At 32.6% G+C, this 16,781-nt stretch overlaps 1 protein-coding gene across 1 annotated transcript; it reads left to right on the forward strand.

The window, feature by feature from the left end:
- The first annotated feature begins 7,145 nt into the window (after positions 1-7,145).
- Positions 7,146-9,993, forward strand: LOC127105125 (uncharacterized). The gene is made up of 5 exons (XM_051042287.1): positions 7,146-7,430; positions 8,052-8,194; positions 8,661-9,273; positions 9,464-9,594; positions 9,674-9,993. Exons 2-5 carry the CDS (start codon positions 8,087-8,089, stop codon positions 9,824-9,826), a joined length of 1,005 nt encoding a protein of 334 aa, XP_050898244.1. The 5' UTR covers positions 7,146-7,430; positions 8,052-8,086; the 3' UTR covers positions 9,827-9,993.
- The last annotated feature ends 6,788 nt before the right edge of the window (positions 9,994-16,781 follow it).

Raw genomic sequence — 16,781 nt, forward strand, 5'->3', positions numbered from 1 at the left:
TTCATGATTAAGGAATCAAGAGTATTTCTTAATTCATTTGCATTTCATTTGAGAAAATCAAGAGAATTTCTCATTTACATTCATGATTAAGAATCAAGAGTATTTCTTAACTCATCTGCATGTCATCTGAGAAATCAAGGGCATTTCTCAATTCATTTAAATTCATGATTAAGGAATTAAGAGTATTTCTTAATTCATTTTCATTTCATCTGAGAAATCAAGAGCATTTCTCAATTCATTTACATTCATGATTAAGAAATCAGGAGTATTTCTTAACTCATTTGCATGTCATCTGAGAAATCAAGAGCATTTCTCAAATCATTTACATTCATGATTAAGAAATCAAGAGTATTTCTTAACTTATACATATCATTTGTCATCTCCTGATTGAGAAATCAAGAGCATTTCTTAACTCACTTGCATTCATGATTAAGAAATTTAGAGTATTTCTTAACTCATACCATTTCATATTTAAGATGTCAAGAGTAATTCTTAACTTGTATAGCATCTGAGAAATCAAGAGCATTTCTCATATCATTTATCATCTAATGATTAAGAAATCAAGAGTATTTCTCAATTCATCTGCATTTTCATTCAGCCATATGATTAAGAGATCAAGAGTATTTCTTAATTCATTCGTCTGTAAGGAGTCAAGAGTACTTATTAACATCCATATCATTTTTCATTCATATAATTGAGAAATAAAGAGTATTTCTTAATTCATTTGCATTCATTTTTTTAAGGAGTCAAGAGTACACTTTTTACCTTCATTGCATCCCTATCGCCCGACAATTAGGAAATCAAGAGTATTTCTTAAATCTCGTCGCATTCATTTTCATTTACCGTTTGTTGATTAAGAAATCAAGAGTATTTCTTAAATCCAAGTGCATTCGGTCATAATCATAAGCATATCATTCTACTGCATAAAATGGTAAAATTTGGGTCTGTTTGGTATTTAAACTATCTTTTACCATGATGATTTGAAGCCAAGAGTTCTTCATACCCTATAGTTAAAGATGTTTAAATAGGGGCAGCTGTCATACCCTAAATTTTACCCTGAGTTTTCACTCGCATTAGCATAACATAAATCAATCCATTTTGTCGTGTATTTCATCAATTTAAAGCATTCATCAGGGTTTAGGTAAAAGGTCAGGAATTCTGACATTTTATCTGACTTTGATAATACTCATTCAGTCGTTTGTTGATTAAGAAGTCAAAAGACTTGATTTCTCAATCTCGTTGCATCGCTTATTTTTATTGCATCGTATTTTAGAGATTCGGAAAGTGATAATCAAGAGTATTATCGTCGTCTGAATCTTTGTAGGTTTTGTTTGTGTTTGAGAATCAACAGCAAATGGTTCAAGAGTGATTCATTTGCATCTAATTGTTTGTTCATGTTTATTCAGTCGACAATTCAGTTCATTTACAAGACGTCTGCATTTGTATACTTGTCACAACATGTATTTTGTTTTGTATAACACTTAAAGTGTCACATAAAGTAATTTTCCGGATCTACAGACAGACCGGTCGAATCGTTTCTCAACTGTACGTCGAATTATTGGGCGAAAAATTTCAAAATTGAGTTTGCAGACGTCAATTTTATTAATCTACGATTCACGTATTTTAGTTTGGCGTGCTCATTTTAATTTTTCAACTATTTTTTCGGTCGCATTCCAATCAACTTGAGCCTTTTAACCGGTCAATTTTTATTTCAATTTTTTTTATCAAAAACTGTATATTTCTGAGAAGTTTATTTCACATTGATAATTTTAGTACATTCAATTTATTTTTTCGAGCATTTTTTCACCCGTTTTTTATTCATCTAAAATCTTTTTATTTTTATTTCTTTGTCAAAATGTTCAAAATAAATATTTAGAATTATCCATGGTTTCATTTTGTGTTAATTTTGACTATTTAATTTTTTAGTTAGTTATGTACATTTATCTCATTTTTATTACATTTCAAAACCACAAAGGACATTTTTTAGGACCTTAGTTTAATTTCAATTAACCCTTATTTGTAAATTATTTATATTTAGAGTGATGAAGAGACTAAGTGTACTGATTCACTAAAGCACATGTGGTGCCTCTAATGGAGATGTATCTCTCATGTTTGGGTTTTTTTAGAAAAAAAAGAAGATAATAAGAGTTTTAGTTTTCTTCTAAGAAGGGAGATCTTCTCATGATTTGTGACAGAGAGAAAAAAAGAAACGTCACCATCTCAATCCTTTCTTCACTTGAAAACCAATCCTCTCTTTACTACATAATGAAAGAAAATACACTTTTAACATAGTTCTCTATATTCTTTCCCAAGTATAGAAAGTCCAAAACAAACTAGGACCATCATCATCTTCCTCATCACTCTTTCCCAATAATAAAAAAGGACACTACTTAATCACCTTTCACATATTGTCAAAACAACACTTCACCCAATATATCATCACTCATCATAACTCATTGAAAGACAACACTCCCATCCATCTTAAAAAAAACTCTCTTTTTCCTCTCTAAAAAACTTCACCATACTCACACACTCACAAGCCTTACTCCACTTCTTCTTCCACGATACAACACACCACATCCAACCACTTATCATTTATCACCAATGTGAATTACGACCCTCCTAAACCACACATCGTCATTCACCACTTTCATGTAAAATCTGCAACAATAAACCACCTCTAAACTCGAATCAAACACCACTCCAACAACGAACCACCGGTCCAAAGCTATTTCGGTTTGAGCGGCGTTGTTTCATTATCGTGTGTTGCTACCTTTGTGTATTTAGATTGTTGTGTTGTGGTTCAAAGTTCGTCCTTCGACAAAAGGTACAAATCCATCATTTTCATTTTCCATAATTTGTATTGATTCTTTAATGATGTGTTATTGTGTGTTGTTGATTCATTGATGTCAAGTTTAGCTTTCACTTCATTTTGTTATAACTCCATGAGTAGGCGATTTGAGACGAACGGTTGTTGGTAATCGATGGACTTGAGTTCGGATAGACTACCGTTAATGGATTGTATATATTTTTGTCGCATGCTTAGTTAAATTTTTCATTGAGTTATGCATTGATTGTTTTCATCATGAATTTCATTTTAATTTGCATTTAAATTCAGTATATGCATGTATGTGTTGGTGTATTAATGTGAGAGAGACAAGTTTATGTCAGGATTTATTCCTCGTTTAATTGTTGTTTGAATTTGTGTTTAAGTAGTAAATAAATAAGTGCATCAAGTTTTGTTTCACTTTTATTTTTCACTGTTGTTTGCTGAAATGGCTATGAAGAATGAGTTTAAGTGGTTACTATTTCTTTATTTGAAGCTTAAGAGTGAGAGAAATTGAAGATATTACATGATAGATGTTCCTTTTAATACTAATATGACATGAAAGATTTTTTTTTTATTTTAATTATTTTTAAACCCCTGCCACGTGTCAGGCAAGGGGTGGAGGATTTCTTTTATATAAATAAAAAATATATATATCTTTTCTCTATTATGTCAGGATCACGTCCCTTTTTTTTTTCTTCTTATTCTTATTTTTTATTTTATTTTAATTATGTTTATTATATTATTATTATTATTATTATTATTATTATTAATTATTACTATAACTATTAATATTATATTATTATATATTATTATGTACTATTACTAATAGTTATTATCATTTATTAATATCAATATTATTTATTGTCGTTATTGTTTTTAATTAATTATTATTTGTTATTATTACTATTATTTTTATTATTACCTTCTAATTCACCCTTGTTTATTATTATTATTGATTATTATTTATTCACTAATTATTATTATTATTATTTATTTTGTTGATTATTATTATTAATTATTTTATTGATTATTATTATTATTGTTTATTATTATGGTTAATTAAAATTTTAAGTTTTAAATTTATTTTTTTCATTATTTTTTTTTTATTATTATTATTGTCATTTGTAATTATTGTCATTATGAATATTGATTATTATTGATAATTACGATTATTGATTATTATTTGTGATATTTATTTATTGATTGATTAATTATTACTTTTTAATTATTAAATAGAGAAAAATTCGATTTACTTTGTCCCGATTGGTTTTCCACATATGCGTAGTAATTTCGAAGTTAAAAATTCAATTTAAAATTCAAAAATGCTTACACACATAGATAGAGTTTTGTTGACCGACCTCAGATAGGGTGATTCCTACATGAATCACTTTACGATTGATTAACATTACGCTAAATTATGTAGTTCAATTTTCGAGTTTTACTTCGAGTCCCTTGGCTTTCTCTTGGGCCTTCTTACAACGAGATTCTTTTATTTTTTAACTATCTTTCAAAACTTATATCATTTAATTATCGTATTGTATCCCCATTCGACAAACTGTACCCCCAGTCCCAAAAATGTATAATAAATTTACCGCTTTCATTTACTTTACTGTATCAGTTGATTAATAATAAAAGATTAAAATCAACCCTTTCAGAAAAGAACAAAATGAAAGCAGTATCCTAACATTTAGTATGCAGTCATGTGTCCCCCCCCCCCCCCCCCCCAGCATTTAAGATGAGGTTCCTCCTTTTATGCTCAATTTCTTAGCCACGCGAGAGGAGAAAAGAGCCGTTGGCATTGTGGGCCATTTGGTCCCCCTTATTGCTCCAAGTTTCTTCTCCTCTTATTTCTCTTATTTGTTTAATTTTGATTGGTCGAAAGAGGTGGACATGGATAGCCATTGGGAGCCTTTGATTATTTTGAAATTGACAACCAGGATCAAATCAAAAAACACATATGGTATGATAAATTAAAATGTCTAGAACGACCCTTCTAGATGCTTTTATTCATGAAAATCAAATTCAATTAATTAAAATAAATAAAATTCACACCTTTTAAAATAACCACAATAAAAATAAAATTATGACATGAACAATTCTATTTAATTTTTCTGAATTTCCTGATACAATAGTGAAAATAAACGGATTTAAAATGAATAAAAATCAGGTGCGAAATCGCTCGAAAAATTAAATTGAATGCACCAAAATGATCAGTGTGAAATAAATTTATTGGAAAAATACAACGTTTCTTTTAATTTTGAAATAAATTTTGATCGGTTAAACAGGCTTGAGCTGATTAGAAAGTGGCCGAAAAATTAGCTGAAAAATAAATCGAGCATACCAGATTAAACTACGCGAAACGTAGATTAATAAAATTGATGTCTAGAAGCTTGATTTTAAAAATTTTCGTTCACTGATTTAACGCACATCCGTTGACTAATTCAACCGGTTTGTCTGTAGATCCGAAAAAATTGTTTCGACTGATATTTTAGGCACTATGTGGTATGGAATGCATGGTATGCTATGTAGACATGCAATAGCTATGATGAATGTATTGAATCAACGATTCAGGGTCAAAATTGGGGTATGACAATTCTGTTATGATTTCGATCCAAAAATTCAACATAAATTCAAGAAAGAAAATCGATCACACAACGCCTCACCGTTCACTCATATTTTCCTGTGTTTCCATGTGGATCTAAACTGGAGCTCTAGATACCAACTATTGGTGCACAAAATAAAAAAGATGAAGATGGAAGAAGAGAGAGAGTTGAAGAAACAAACTTCCACTACTCTTTCAAAACAGTTACAGTAAATTGTTACGCACATCCACTGCTCTATTGACAGCTACATTTGTTATATACACAACAATAATGTCATGTAAGAAAAATACTAACATACGATAGCTAGATTATGCTTAACAAAACTAATAATACTACTACCAAATATGAATTTCTTCTAACATAGATGTCTAGGAAATCCACTTTTGAAACAGTGGTGCCACCATTGAAGAGGAGTTTCAACTTGTTTTCACACACCTCGAAGGAAAAATCATTATCAAAGGGTTCACCATTGTACACTCTATAAGTATGATGATGTTCTGTGATATTTTCCATCCAATATCAAAATCTTGGTGGTGGGTTAACACATGGGTCTGGTCACCCTACATTTTTTAACAAAAATGATCATAAATAGTGAGGTGAAAATAGATACTCCAAATTTACTTAAAAGTAATGTCTACCTTGACATCTATGATCATATCAACATGTTGTTGGCAATACGCTCTTTTACTATTCACAAATCAATAACTCGGATAGCAATCTTTGATATTTGATTTTCTTTCTTCGAATCACTTACATAAATAACATACCTTTGAAACTTTCAAAATTAAACCGAAACGTAGCGAAAATCACTTGTAATTTGTATGGTAAAAAAAATATTTCAAGACATGATATGTTTGTTATTCATGTTAAGTTATACATCATTCTATCACAAAACATCGCAACTTTTATGTTTGATCTTGTCCATCTTAACATGCGATAGTTAAATGCATTACAATGTGTGATACATAAAAGATTATTCATTTTAATTCAAACAACAAAATTTATTAAATCATTATAGGTTTCTCATGTACATTGTTAAAACTTATTAAAAGTTATTCTTAAGCCATTTACTAAGTTAAAGAAAAAGGTTCTACAAATCACTTAAACAAACCTAAGTTCAATACGACACATAAACTTAAACGAAAATGGTACATTATTAGCACATAAACTCAAACAAAATGTTATATTGTTATGAGAAGAAAACACATCAAGTTAAAACCACCCATAATTCCAGAGAAGAAAACAGGGAGAATAATGGGGATTAAGAGGATAGAATGCATGAAACATTCATAAATTCAAGATAATATCTTATTATAGACAACACCTCTTATTATAGCTAATGTTGTTCTCAAATAAAACTCTTTAAATATTTTTTTTTCAAAAGCTCTTTAAAGGTTAAATCAGTGAATTACATGTTTATCCATGTAGTGTAAGTAAAAGAACATGGAAGGGTATATTTACTTATTGTCATAATTAAAATTAAATATAATGTCTATTTCAAGAATGAACTCAATAAGGAAATTATATCCTTTTATTTTCATCATACAATTGTTATAAATATCTTCATAAATAGCATACAAAACATTTTTCTAATAATTACAAGTTAATACACATTTATCCTTAAAAAAAAACTTACAACACATTATGAATTTTAAGAAAGAAGTTACAACACATTTATAAGGATGTCAATGTCACACACAAAGAATCGATTAGAAAACTTTGGAATAAAATAAGAATAAGAATAAAAAGAATGTTCATGTTATTAGCATGTAGGATGATGAAACAAAGTGTACACGTGTGGAAACCTAAACCTTGAGGGTGCACGTTTCCTTAATCTGTTCCTCCTCGTACCCTATTTCACAAGTCACACCTCTTCTTAAGTGTTTTCCTTTTTGTTTTCGTCTTCAATTCTTCTTCTTTCTTGAATTTTTTTCTCCTTTTAAGAATTGGGATGAACCCTCTTTTGTGTGGTTGAAAAGGTTGTGTTTTTATAACAGGTACGTTTGATTCTTTCTATGATCGAATCAGCTGTTTTATCTCTTCATATTCTAAATGGGTTTTTCGTTTTGTCATGAAAGTTCTAATCTTTGTTGAAAATTTGGTTTTTTTGTTTGCTGATTTTGTGTTGTATTGTGCCTTTTTTTGTTTCTCTTTTGTTGTGTTCAATTGAATTTGACATGTGTGTGGTTTTATTATTTTTGGTAAATTGATCCTTTTTGTGAGTTGTGATCAAACAAAATTGAACTTTACATGATTTTTATGTTTCTCTCTCTTTGTTGATGAGAGAGAAGTATAAGCCATTAGGGTTTGAAGCAAAGAAGTTAAACCTTGGAGGTTATGTGTGGTAAATTAGTTTAAGGTTTTGGTATGGTTTTAGTCTTTTAGAAGTTAATTTTTGTATTATTAGTTAATTACCTGTTTAAATGGTTTGTCATTTGCTAATTTTGTAATTATTAGTTAATTACCTGTTTAAATGGCTTGTATTGTGTCATGTGCTGGAAATTGAAATCTTCATTCAATCTTTTGTCATCATTGTTCTTTTAAGCAGACGCTGATTGCCAAGATAACTTCACCATCAATTTAGGCTCTGTTGAGTAATTTCTTTCAATTTTTTGCAGATAATTGCAATACAAATCTCATAGGTTGAGATACAATGAAGGATATCATAACTACTATGGATGTAAAAGGCATAAATTGGGTTGGAAACATGTACCAGAAATTTGAAAATATGTGCCTCGAGGCCGAAGATCTGATGTATGAGGTATGTTCTAATTGTTGTTTTACATGAACTAGGAGTGGCAAAACGGGTCCGGCTTGCCAGATATGTGTGTTTTGCCCGCAGTTTTTTGCAGGGCGGCCAAGGTTTTAGACCCGCCCCCTCTATTATGCCCACCGTTCCGCCCCATTTTTTTGCGGGCGGGCGCGGGCTTTAACATAACTTTTTGCAACTTTTAGACTTTAGAGGTGGAGTGCCAGTGCGGCGGGTCAAAGTTTTTGGCCCGCACCCTCAAGCTCTCCTTTGCTGAGCGGGGGCGGGCATGCCCGTTTGCCACTCCTAACCTTAACCTATCCAATGTGCTGATTTAGTATATACACAATAGTCAAATATGGTACTTATTACTTAATTACTTAATTATTGTTTTAATGATGATAACCATGCTTAATTTAATTTTTATGAATGCATATCATGCCTAATTTATATGGCACCTTTTGTTGTTTGGTTATAGGATACAGTTGAATATATTGAGAATCAGGTGCAAACTGTTGGAGAAAGTGTGAAAAAGTTATATTCTGATATCATGAGAGATTTAATTCCTTCAATTTCATGTATTTTGGATGAAAGTGACGATGACTCTGAGTTGCCAATAGATCATCATACCGATGCTAGGTTCGGTAAGAAGCAAGTCCAAAATTTCATGGAAAGATCTGCAAAGCCTAATACCAAGCAAACATCCGAGCATTGGAGAATTGGTTGTAATGTCAATAAAGACGGTGGCATACATGCTGCAGCATATAATGGAACTGGTAAGACCGATGCTTTCTTTACTTCATCTTCAAGGAAGTCTGCCAAAAAAAGCAATATTGTTTCACGTTCGAGACAGCACATTGGGAGCATGGACGTTAAGTCAAATCGAGGTGTTGATGTAAACAAAGTAAATGAAAAAATGCTTGCAACCAAGATATTCAATGAAATCACTTCGGCAGAAACAACAGATACAGATACAGGCATTCCATCACAATGTTGTGAGATTTCAAATGAGGGTCAAAATCATATTGCTCCTGTTTCAAAGCCAGCTTCAGGTGGAGAGAAACAGATTGATACGAGTTCTTCTTATAATGGTGAGTATTTCCTTTGGATCCCATGATCTTCCTTGGGATCTTAACAACATTATTTTCAAGTATGTAACATTATTAAGTCATTGAGTTGCATGTTGTTCTAATGTCATGATAATTAGTACTTAATAGGAAGAAAATTTCAAATTTATTAAGTTTCAATATACCGTAACGAAGATTGATACTGCTATTTTAGATCAGAGTCATAGAATCATGCAAGAAGATATGAAGCTTGATATGAAGCTTGAGGAAGAAACATGTGTTATGGTGACGAGCGACGATCTGGAATTAGTTCCCAAAGAAATTGCCAATCTGAAGGCTAACAAGGTACACGCACTCCTATCCCTTTCTCTTCCAAAACTTGTTTACATTCACCTCTAACTTGATCGATGTTTTCGTTTCTAAGAAAACAATGCGGAAAGGGTTTTCATTATCGAACAAGTCTGCAAGAAAACAAGAGTATAAGGAGCTTGCAGTATGGCATGGGAAGAGCGGAGATTTAATGAAGAATTTAGATGAAACTTGTAATGTGTCTGAACCTGAATGGGAGCTTCTGTAGATACACAACCAATCCTACAAACTTGATTTCCAACCCTAAAGTCTTTATGAAGGAGATTAATGCACCACCGTTGTGAAAATTTTCAGATGTTGAGAAGATTTAAATTCCTAAAATATCTGTAACTTTCTTTATCTTAGAAATAATCAACACTTCCTATTTGCATATCATCTAGTTCTTGACATTGTCAATTGCATGTCCATTCTGATTGATTCATAGTCCTGGAATTTCTTTCATTCACCACCAACAAATTCCGTCTTATTCTTATTGCCACCAACCAATCCCAATATGTTTTATAGACCTTAAATAAATACTTACATGCTAGAGTTTTCTTGTCATAAAAACCAGAACACCCAAACAAGGATTGTGTTTATGTCAAAATGTCAAATTCTATAATTTATAACTTAAGTTGGTCTTGAAAATATTACTCGTATAAATATTTAACGGTCATCATCCTCCACTTCATCCACTTTTGATATATCATTTTTAATTATATATGACACGTTTTTTTTAATTATTGTTATAAAAATTCAACTTATATTTTATTTTATCTTATTTAAAATTATTTAAATTAATATTTTAAATTACAATAAAATTAAATATGAATAAACTATAAATCTATGAGATTTTTTTCTGAAATGTAATGTATTAATTAATTATAAAGTCAAACGAGTATAAAATTTTATTCTTATGAATAGTTCAAAATATCCTTCGGATTTCAGAGATGCATCTCTATATGCACATTGTCTCTTATGAATAATTCAAAATGTCCTCCAGATTTCAGAGATGTATCTCTATATGCATATTGTCTTAAGTCAAAACGTTAAATGGTGTGAAGGCCTATTCGAAATATTTTAACACATACTTCGTGCATCCCTCTTTGAAATGCATTATTACACGTTTATTATTTTTGAGATGCATTTTTGTTTAGGATTTATGGAGATACTTCGTGCATCCCTCTTTGAAATGCATATTTTACACGTTTATTATTTTTGAGATGCATTTTTGTTTAGGATTTATGGAGATGCGTCTCACAACCCTATTAAAATGATGCAAATTATGTTACTTTTGTGATTTTTTAGATAAAAATGACGATTTATAAATGTTAAGGACCTTGTTATGTGATGAACATTAAATCATATAATCGATATGTAAAAAGTGACATAAAAATCTAGATGGTCAAAAAATGACATATATGAATGAAGTTGAAATACACAATAAAGTAGAATGAAGTCAAAATAAAATACATTACATAAATACAATCCATAATGAATCCAAAATACAACTATTATATACTACTGTGTATGTCGGACTACATCTTCTTTGATTCCTCGTGTTTATCGGCGTTCATTATCCATCGTCTTTTACGCTGTCTCCGATACATCAGTGTCTCTCGTGTCTCCGTCATAATGGCATCTAGGACCTGCCTCACCTCAGACCCATCAGGAAAGATACCTTTCTCAATGTTTGTCTGTGCAATCTCCATTATGCGGCGACACCTAGGCAAGACATCATAAGCATGATCTGATTGTGCATACTCCTCCTCCAGTATCTCCTGATGAGCTGACCTTGATCTCCTGGAGCAACCTGCACCTTATACATATGTGATGTTAGACGGTGTGGCAGGTGATCGAAGGGGGGGGGGGGGGGGGGGGGTTGTGGTGAATAGATCTCACAGAAAAATCACGGATTTTAAAATTTTTAATTGATTTTTAAAGGCTAGCGAAAAAGCGCAGCCCCAAATCGACTTCCGTCTATTCTGAACCGACTACTAGAAAACCGGACATGCGATAAATTGATGGATAACAGTATGTCGATAACAAATAAACACGCTTGGATAATCATTTTAATGAAATTCACAAACAACACTATATTTCAATGAACAAAAACAAGCAGAACACTTTTATTAAACAATTGGTGTGCAATGTTTAATGATCTTTATTATCAATGGAGTTTTCAAACCAATTTTCTCAAATCAAAACACTAAAACAGTTTTTCAATTATGCAGAATTTTTTTGCCAATGTAGGATCATTCAACAGAAAAATTAACACCACAGTTGAATGATAAACTTGTTGAAAAAGTAAAGAGATTAAGGAAAGAAAATTGTACGCGGTGAGTTTGGTAAGGAAGTTCCCCACTACGGTCCTCGCGTGTGGGTACGTCTCCCCTCAATTTTGAAATCGAAATTGAGATCTTATTTCCAATAATGTTGCAAATGTTTACAAGGTTACAACACAAATAACGAACACCAATCCCATCGATTATGTTGAATTTGTCTTAACCCCGCTTGATTCGATCCGATAAAGTCTTGAACCTCAAAATCAACGATCAATCCTCCGTTCCACTACTTGTTTGCGAAATCGCCTAGATTTCCAAACCCCTTCGCTACGGCTGAACTCGATCCACTTGACTTTGATGAAAACCCCTAAGAAACGATCCGTTCTTGATGGAAAACCTTCCGTTCTTGATGGAAAACCTTCCGGTTTTTCAGAGAAATCCCCTTTGTATCCCTTCAACCTAGCTTCGATTACAAATCCTACAGCTGGACGTTATCTCAAAGATCTCTTGATGCAATACATAATGATTATTATGTTTCAATGTGATTGAATGTGAAAAGATGATTGAGAAGATGATGAAGGCAAAGTATCTTTTAGGTTTCTTGCTCACACAAAAAAAATGCTCTCAAAACGTTTTCATGTGTTTTGTAAAAAGAATAATGTTTTACTACTTAAAACAGAGTGAAAATAGAAAATAACAGAAAATTTTAGTTGGATGAGTCGATACATGCGATGTATGAGTCGATACATGTGTGCAAAAATTGACACATGAGTCGATACATGACCCAATGGATCGATACATGAGGTAACAAAAACGTTTTCCAGAATGAATGTATCATGATGTATCGATACATAGGGTATGGGTCGATCCATACTAGGTTGAAAAACAATTTTCCCAATTTTAATACAGCATGAGTCGATACATGAGTAAATGGGTCGATACATGTTTGGTAGAAAACACCAAACATAAAGGTTGACAGACCATGTATCGATACAACCATCAATGGGTCGATACATGCTGAAGGAAAATTGATTTTTGAGAAAAACAATTACACATGTATTGATACATCACCATATGAGTCAATACATGTTGAACCAAAATTGAATTTGAAAAAACAATTTAGATATGTATCGATACACCAACTCATGCGTCGATCCAAAACATCAAAATATGCAAAAATGATATTTTAATGATGCAAAAATCTTCTCAATTGTTATTTTAATGATATGCCATGCTAGAGATCTTTTTGAAATAACTTTCAACTACATTTCTATCACAAACTTTGACATCACTCAAAAACTCATAATATGGGATAGCACTCACAAACTCCCCCTTTTTTATGATGGCAAATAATTGCAAGTCTTGTGATGGAAGGTAGATGAACGAGGTAAGCTCCCTACGAGTTTATGCATAAGATCTTGAGCATGTGATATTTCTCCCCCTTTGTCAACATCAAAAAGAGATAAAGCATTTTCTGTTAGTAGTATCATATCTATTATCACAATATCAACGAGTAACGATATAAAGGCATACACAACATAATGGAAAACAAAAGGCATTCACAAAGAACAACCAATTGAAAGGCAAAAACAAAAATGCACTCACAAAGAGTGACTAAATAGGCAATATAGTAAACATGCTTAACATAAAACGGAATTACAAAACAAAAGTTGCTAAGAGGTGCGAGAATTAAACTACATCATACAACCAAAATAACATAAGTCAAACAACATAATAAGATGAAACTAAAATATGATATGCTATGCATGATATGGTATGTCATGGAAGACTTTTATTTTCATTGAATGACATATGTTCATCTTGTCCGGACTCGAATTAACGACTTCCACCTTCCGGAGGCAGAGGCAGAGGTTGATTAAATCCACCCATAAAGCCATGATGCATGAACCGTTATTGCACATTCTCACTCCGAAAACGTTCCATGATACCCGGTTGTTCCTGACAATCATCAATGAACCCCGTCATCTCATTGTAGAAGACATAATTCCAATTCATGAGATCACTACGCCAAAAATGACTTTTAACAGCGCATCTTAGACAGCGCTTTTAAAAGAAAGCGCTGTCTAAGGTTAAAATTAAAAACAAACACGGAAAATGTTCCAAGAAAATAATAAAAGCGCTGTCTAATGGGGGGTCTTAGACAGCGCTTTCTAAAAGCGCTGTCTAAGACCCCCCCTTAGACAGCGCTTTTAGAAAGCGCTTATAAATATAGACTTTAGACAGCGCTTTTGGTAAAGCGCTGTCTAAAGTCTTTAAATTAAAAAAAAAAATTAAAACCAAAAGCGCTGTCTAAGGGGGGGTTTAGAAAGCGCTTTTGGAAAGCGCTGTCTTAGGCATACCTTAGAAAGCGCTTTACACAAAAGCGCTGTCTAAGGTCTTATTAAAATAAAATTTCAGACCACAAAAGCGCTTTCGTTCTCTGTTCTTTTGTTTTCCCTCTTCTTCACTCACCTCAAAAACTTACGCCATTTCCACAAAAGCGCTTTTGTTTTCCTTCTTCTCAACTCACACAATAACCCTACCTTCTCACTCTCGACGGTCGTGCTCACGTATTTCTCTCTGGAAACAAACCCTAAATAACTTTGGTACCGGCGGTGCTCACGTATTTCTTCTCACTATACCGGCAGCGAAACAAACCCTTCCTTCTCACTGTACCGGAGGTGCGCACGTACTTCTCACCATAACCACACCTTGGTAAGTCTCTTTCTCAAACCCTAAATAACTTTGGTATACGGTGCATGTTGAAGTAGATGTAATGACTACATTGTATTCATTCTTGCATATGTGAATGTTTATGGTTTGTGAGTGATATTTGATTTTATATAATGTGTTATAGATGAACATTATGTGTGAAAACTCTTGCCCCATTTTATATTTTTCTGTATTTTTCTGTATCACCAATGTTGGTTCTGTTGAAAACTCAGTCATATTTTTCTGTATCACCAATGTTGGTTCTGTATTATGTGTGAAAACTCAGTTATATAAAATGACCCAAATTTTGAGATTGTGAAGTTTATTCTGTTGCCTTAGGGTTGAATGTTGGTTTTGAAGTTGAATCAGTTAGTGTTTAGGGAATTAAAGTGTTAGTTTGAAATGTTAGTTAAGTTAGTAAGTTAGTGAAAAGTAGTTAGTTGGTTATTGATAATATGATTGTTAGTTGGTTATTGATAATATGATTGTTATTATGTGTCAGAGACTGTTAGAGATTAATTAGAACAGTTTTGTTAGTAGGACTGTTATGAAATTTGAAATGTGATTCAGTTAGTTATTTAGGAAAGTTGGTTAGTCATGTTTGAATTGGCAAATAAAGTTAGTAAGTTAGTTAATATTGAATGGACAAGGTTTATTAGTGTATTTTGAAATCAGTTATTGAAATGCTAATAGGAGTTAAAGTAGTAGTTAGTGTATCAATTTACTAACTCATGCTAGTCTGAAAAGAACAAGCTACAAAGTTTGGTGACAGGTGAATACTAGTTAGGATGTTAAATGGATTTTGGTGAATGTATTTTGAAATCAATTTGAATGTTCATTGAAACTACTATGGAATAATAGTTTTGACCAGTTGAATGTTCAAAGATACTACCTTAGTTATGTATTTTCGTCTAGATTAATTGTTTACTTTAATAAGTAGGAAAACCATGGATAAAACATGGATCTGTGCCGATCGAATGACCAAAGAGTACGAGAGTGGGGTTTTGGAATTCGTTAAGTATGCTGTTCAACACGCTGAAAACCCCAGACGAATGCATTGTCCTTGCTTGCGTTGTTGTTATATTGGTAAGGTTGACGCACATGGATTGAAATCGCATTTGCTGAGGCATGGAATTGATCAAAGTTATCAGTGTTGGATATTTCATGGTGAGAAAATTAACGAGAATGTTGAATCGAGTGGAAAAAGTAGTACGACCTATGCTTCATACGACAAAGACACGGAAACATACGATTGTGATCGAGTTGAAGAGATTGTAGAAGCACTGGAAGAAGATCTTCATGATTGTCCTGAAATGTTTGAGAGGATGGTAAGCGATGCAGAGAAACCGTTGTACAAAGGTTGCACTAAATTCTCAAGACTTTCTGCGGTATTAAAGTTGTACAACTTAAAGGCGGGCAATGGATGGTCGGATAAAAGTTTCACAGAGTTGTTGGCCCTTATGAGAGAAATGCTACCGGATGATAATGTTCTTCCTAATCGAACCTATGAGGCAAAAAAAATGTTGTGCTCTATTGGCATGAGCTATGATAAGATACATGCTTGTCCTAACGATTGCATTTTGTTTCGTAACGAATATGCAATGTTAACTGAGTGCCCTAAATGCGGTTTGTCTCGATATAAGAAAAGATTATCTCCCGCAAAAGTCTTATGGTATTTTCCGATAATTCCGAGATTTAGGCGCATGTTTCGTAGTGAAACCGATGCAAGACATCTTACTTGGCATGCAGATGAAAGAATTATTGATGGAATGTATCGGCATCCGGCTGATTCACCACAGTGGTCGAAGATTGATAATGATTATCCTGAGTTTGGATCAGAAGCAAGAAACCTTCGATTGGCATTATCTACTGATGGAATGAACCCACATGGTCTTCAAAGTATCTCACATACCACATGGCCTGTGATTCTTATGATTTATAACCTACCTCCGTGGCTATGTATGAAGCGTAAGTACATGATGTTATCTATGTTAATCTCTGGGCCTAAACAACCAGGGAATGACATAGACGTATACTTGACACCTCTGATCGAAGATTTAAAGATTTTGTGGGAGAACGGTGTGGAGGTTTATGATGGATATAGGAAAGAAAGTTTCAATTTGAGGGCGATGTTGTTTGGCACAATTAATGATTTTCCAGCATACGGGAATCTATCTGGGTATAGCA

The sequence above is a fragment of the Lathyrus oleraceus genome, chromosome 7 (assembly GCF_024323335.1).
Source record: "Lathyrus oleraceus cultivar Zhongwan6 chromosome 7, CAAS_Psat_ZW6_1.0, whole genome shotgun sequence".
In the NCBI taxonomy this organism is placed as follows: domain Eukaryota; kingdom Viridiplantae; phylum Streptophyta; class Magnoliopsida; order Fabales; family Fabaceae; genus Lathyrus; species Lathyrus oleraceus.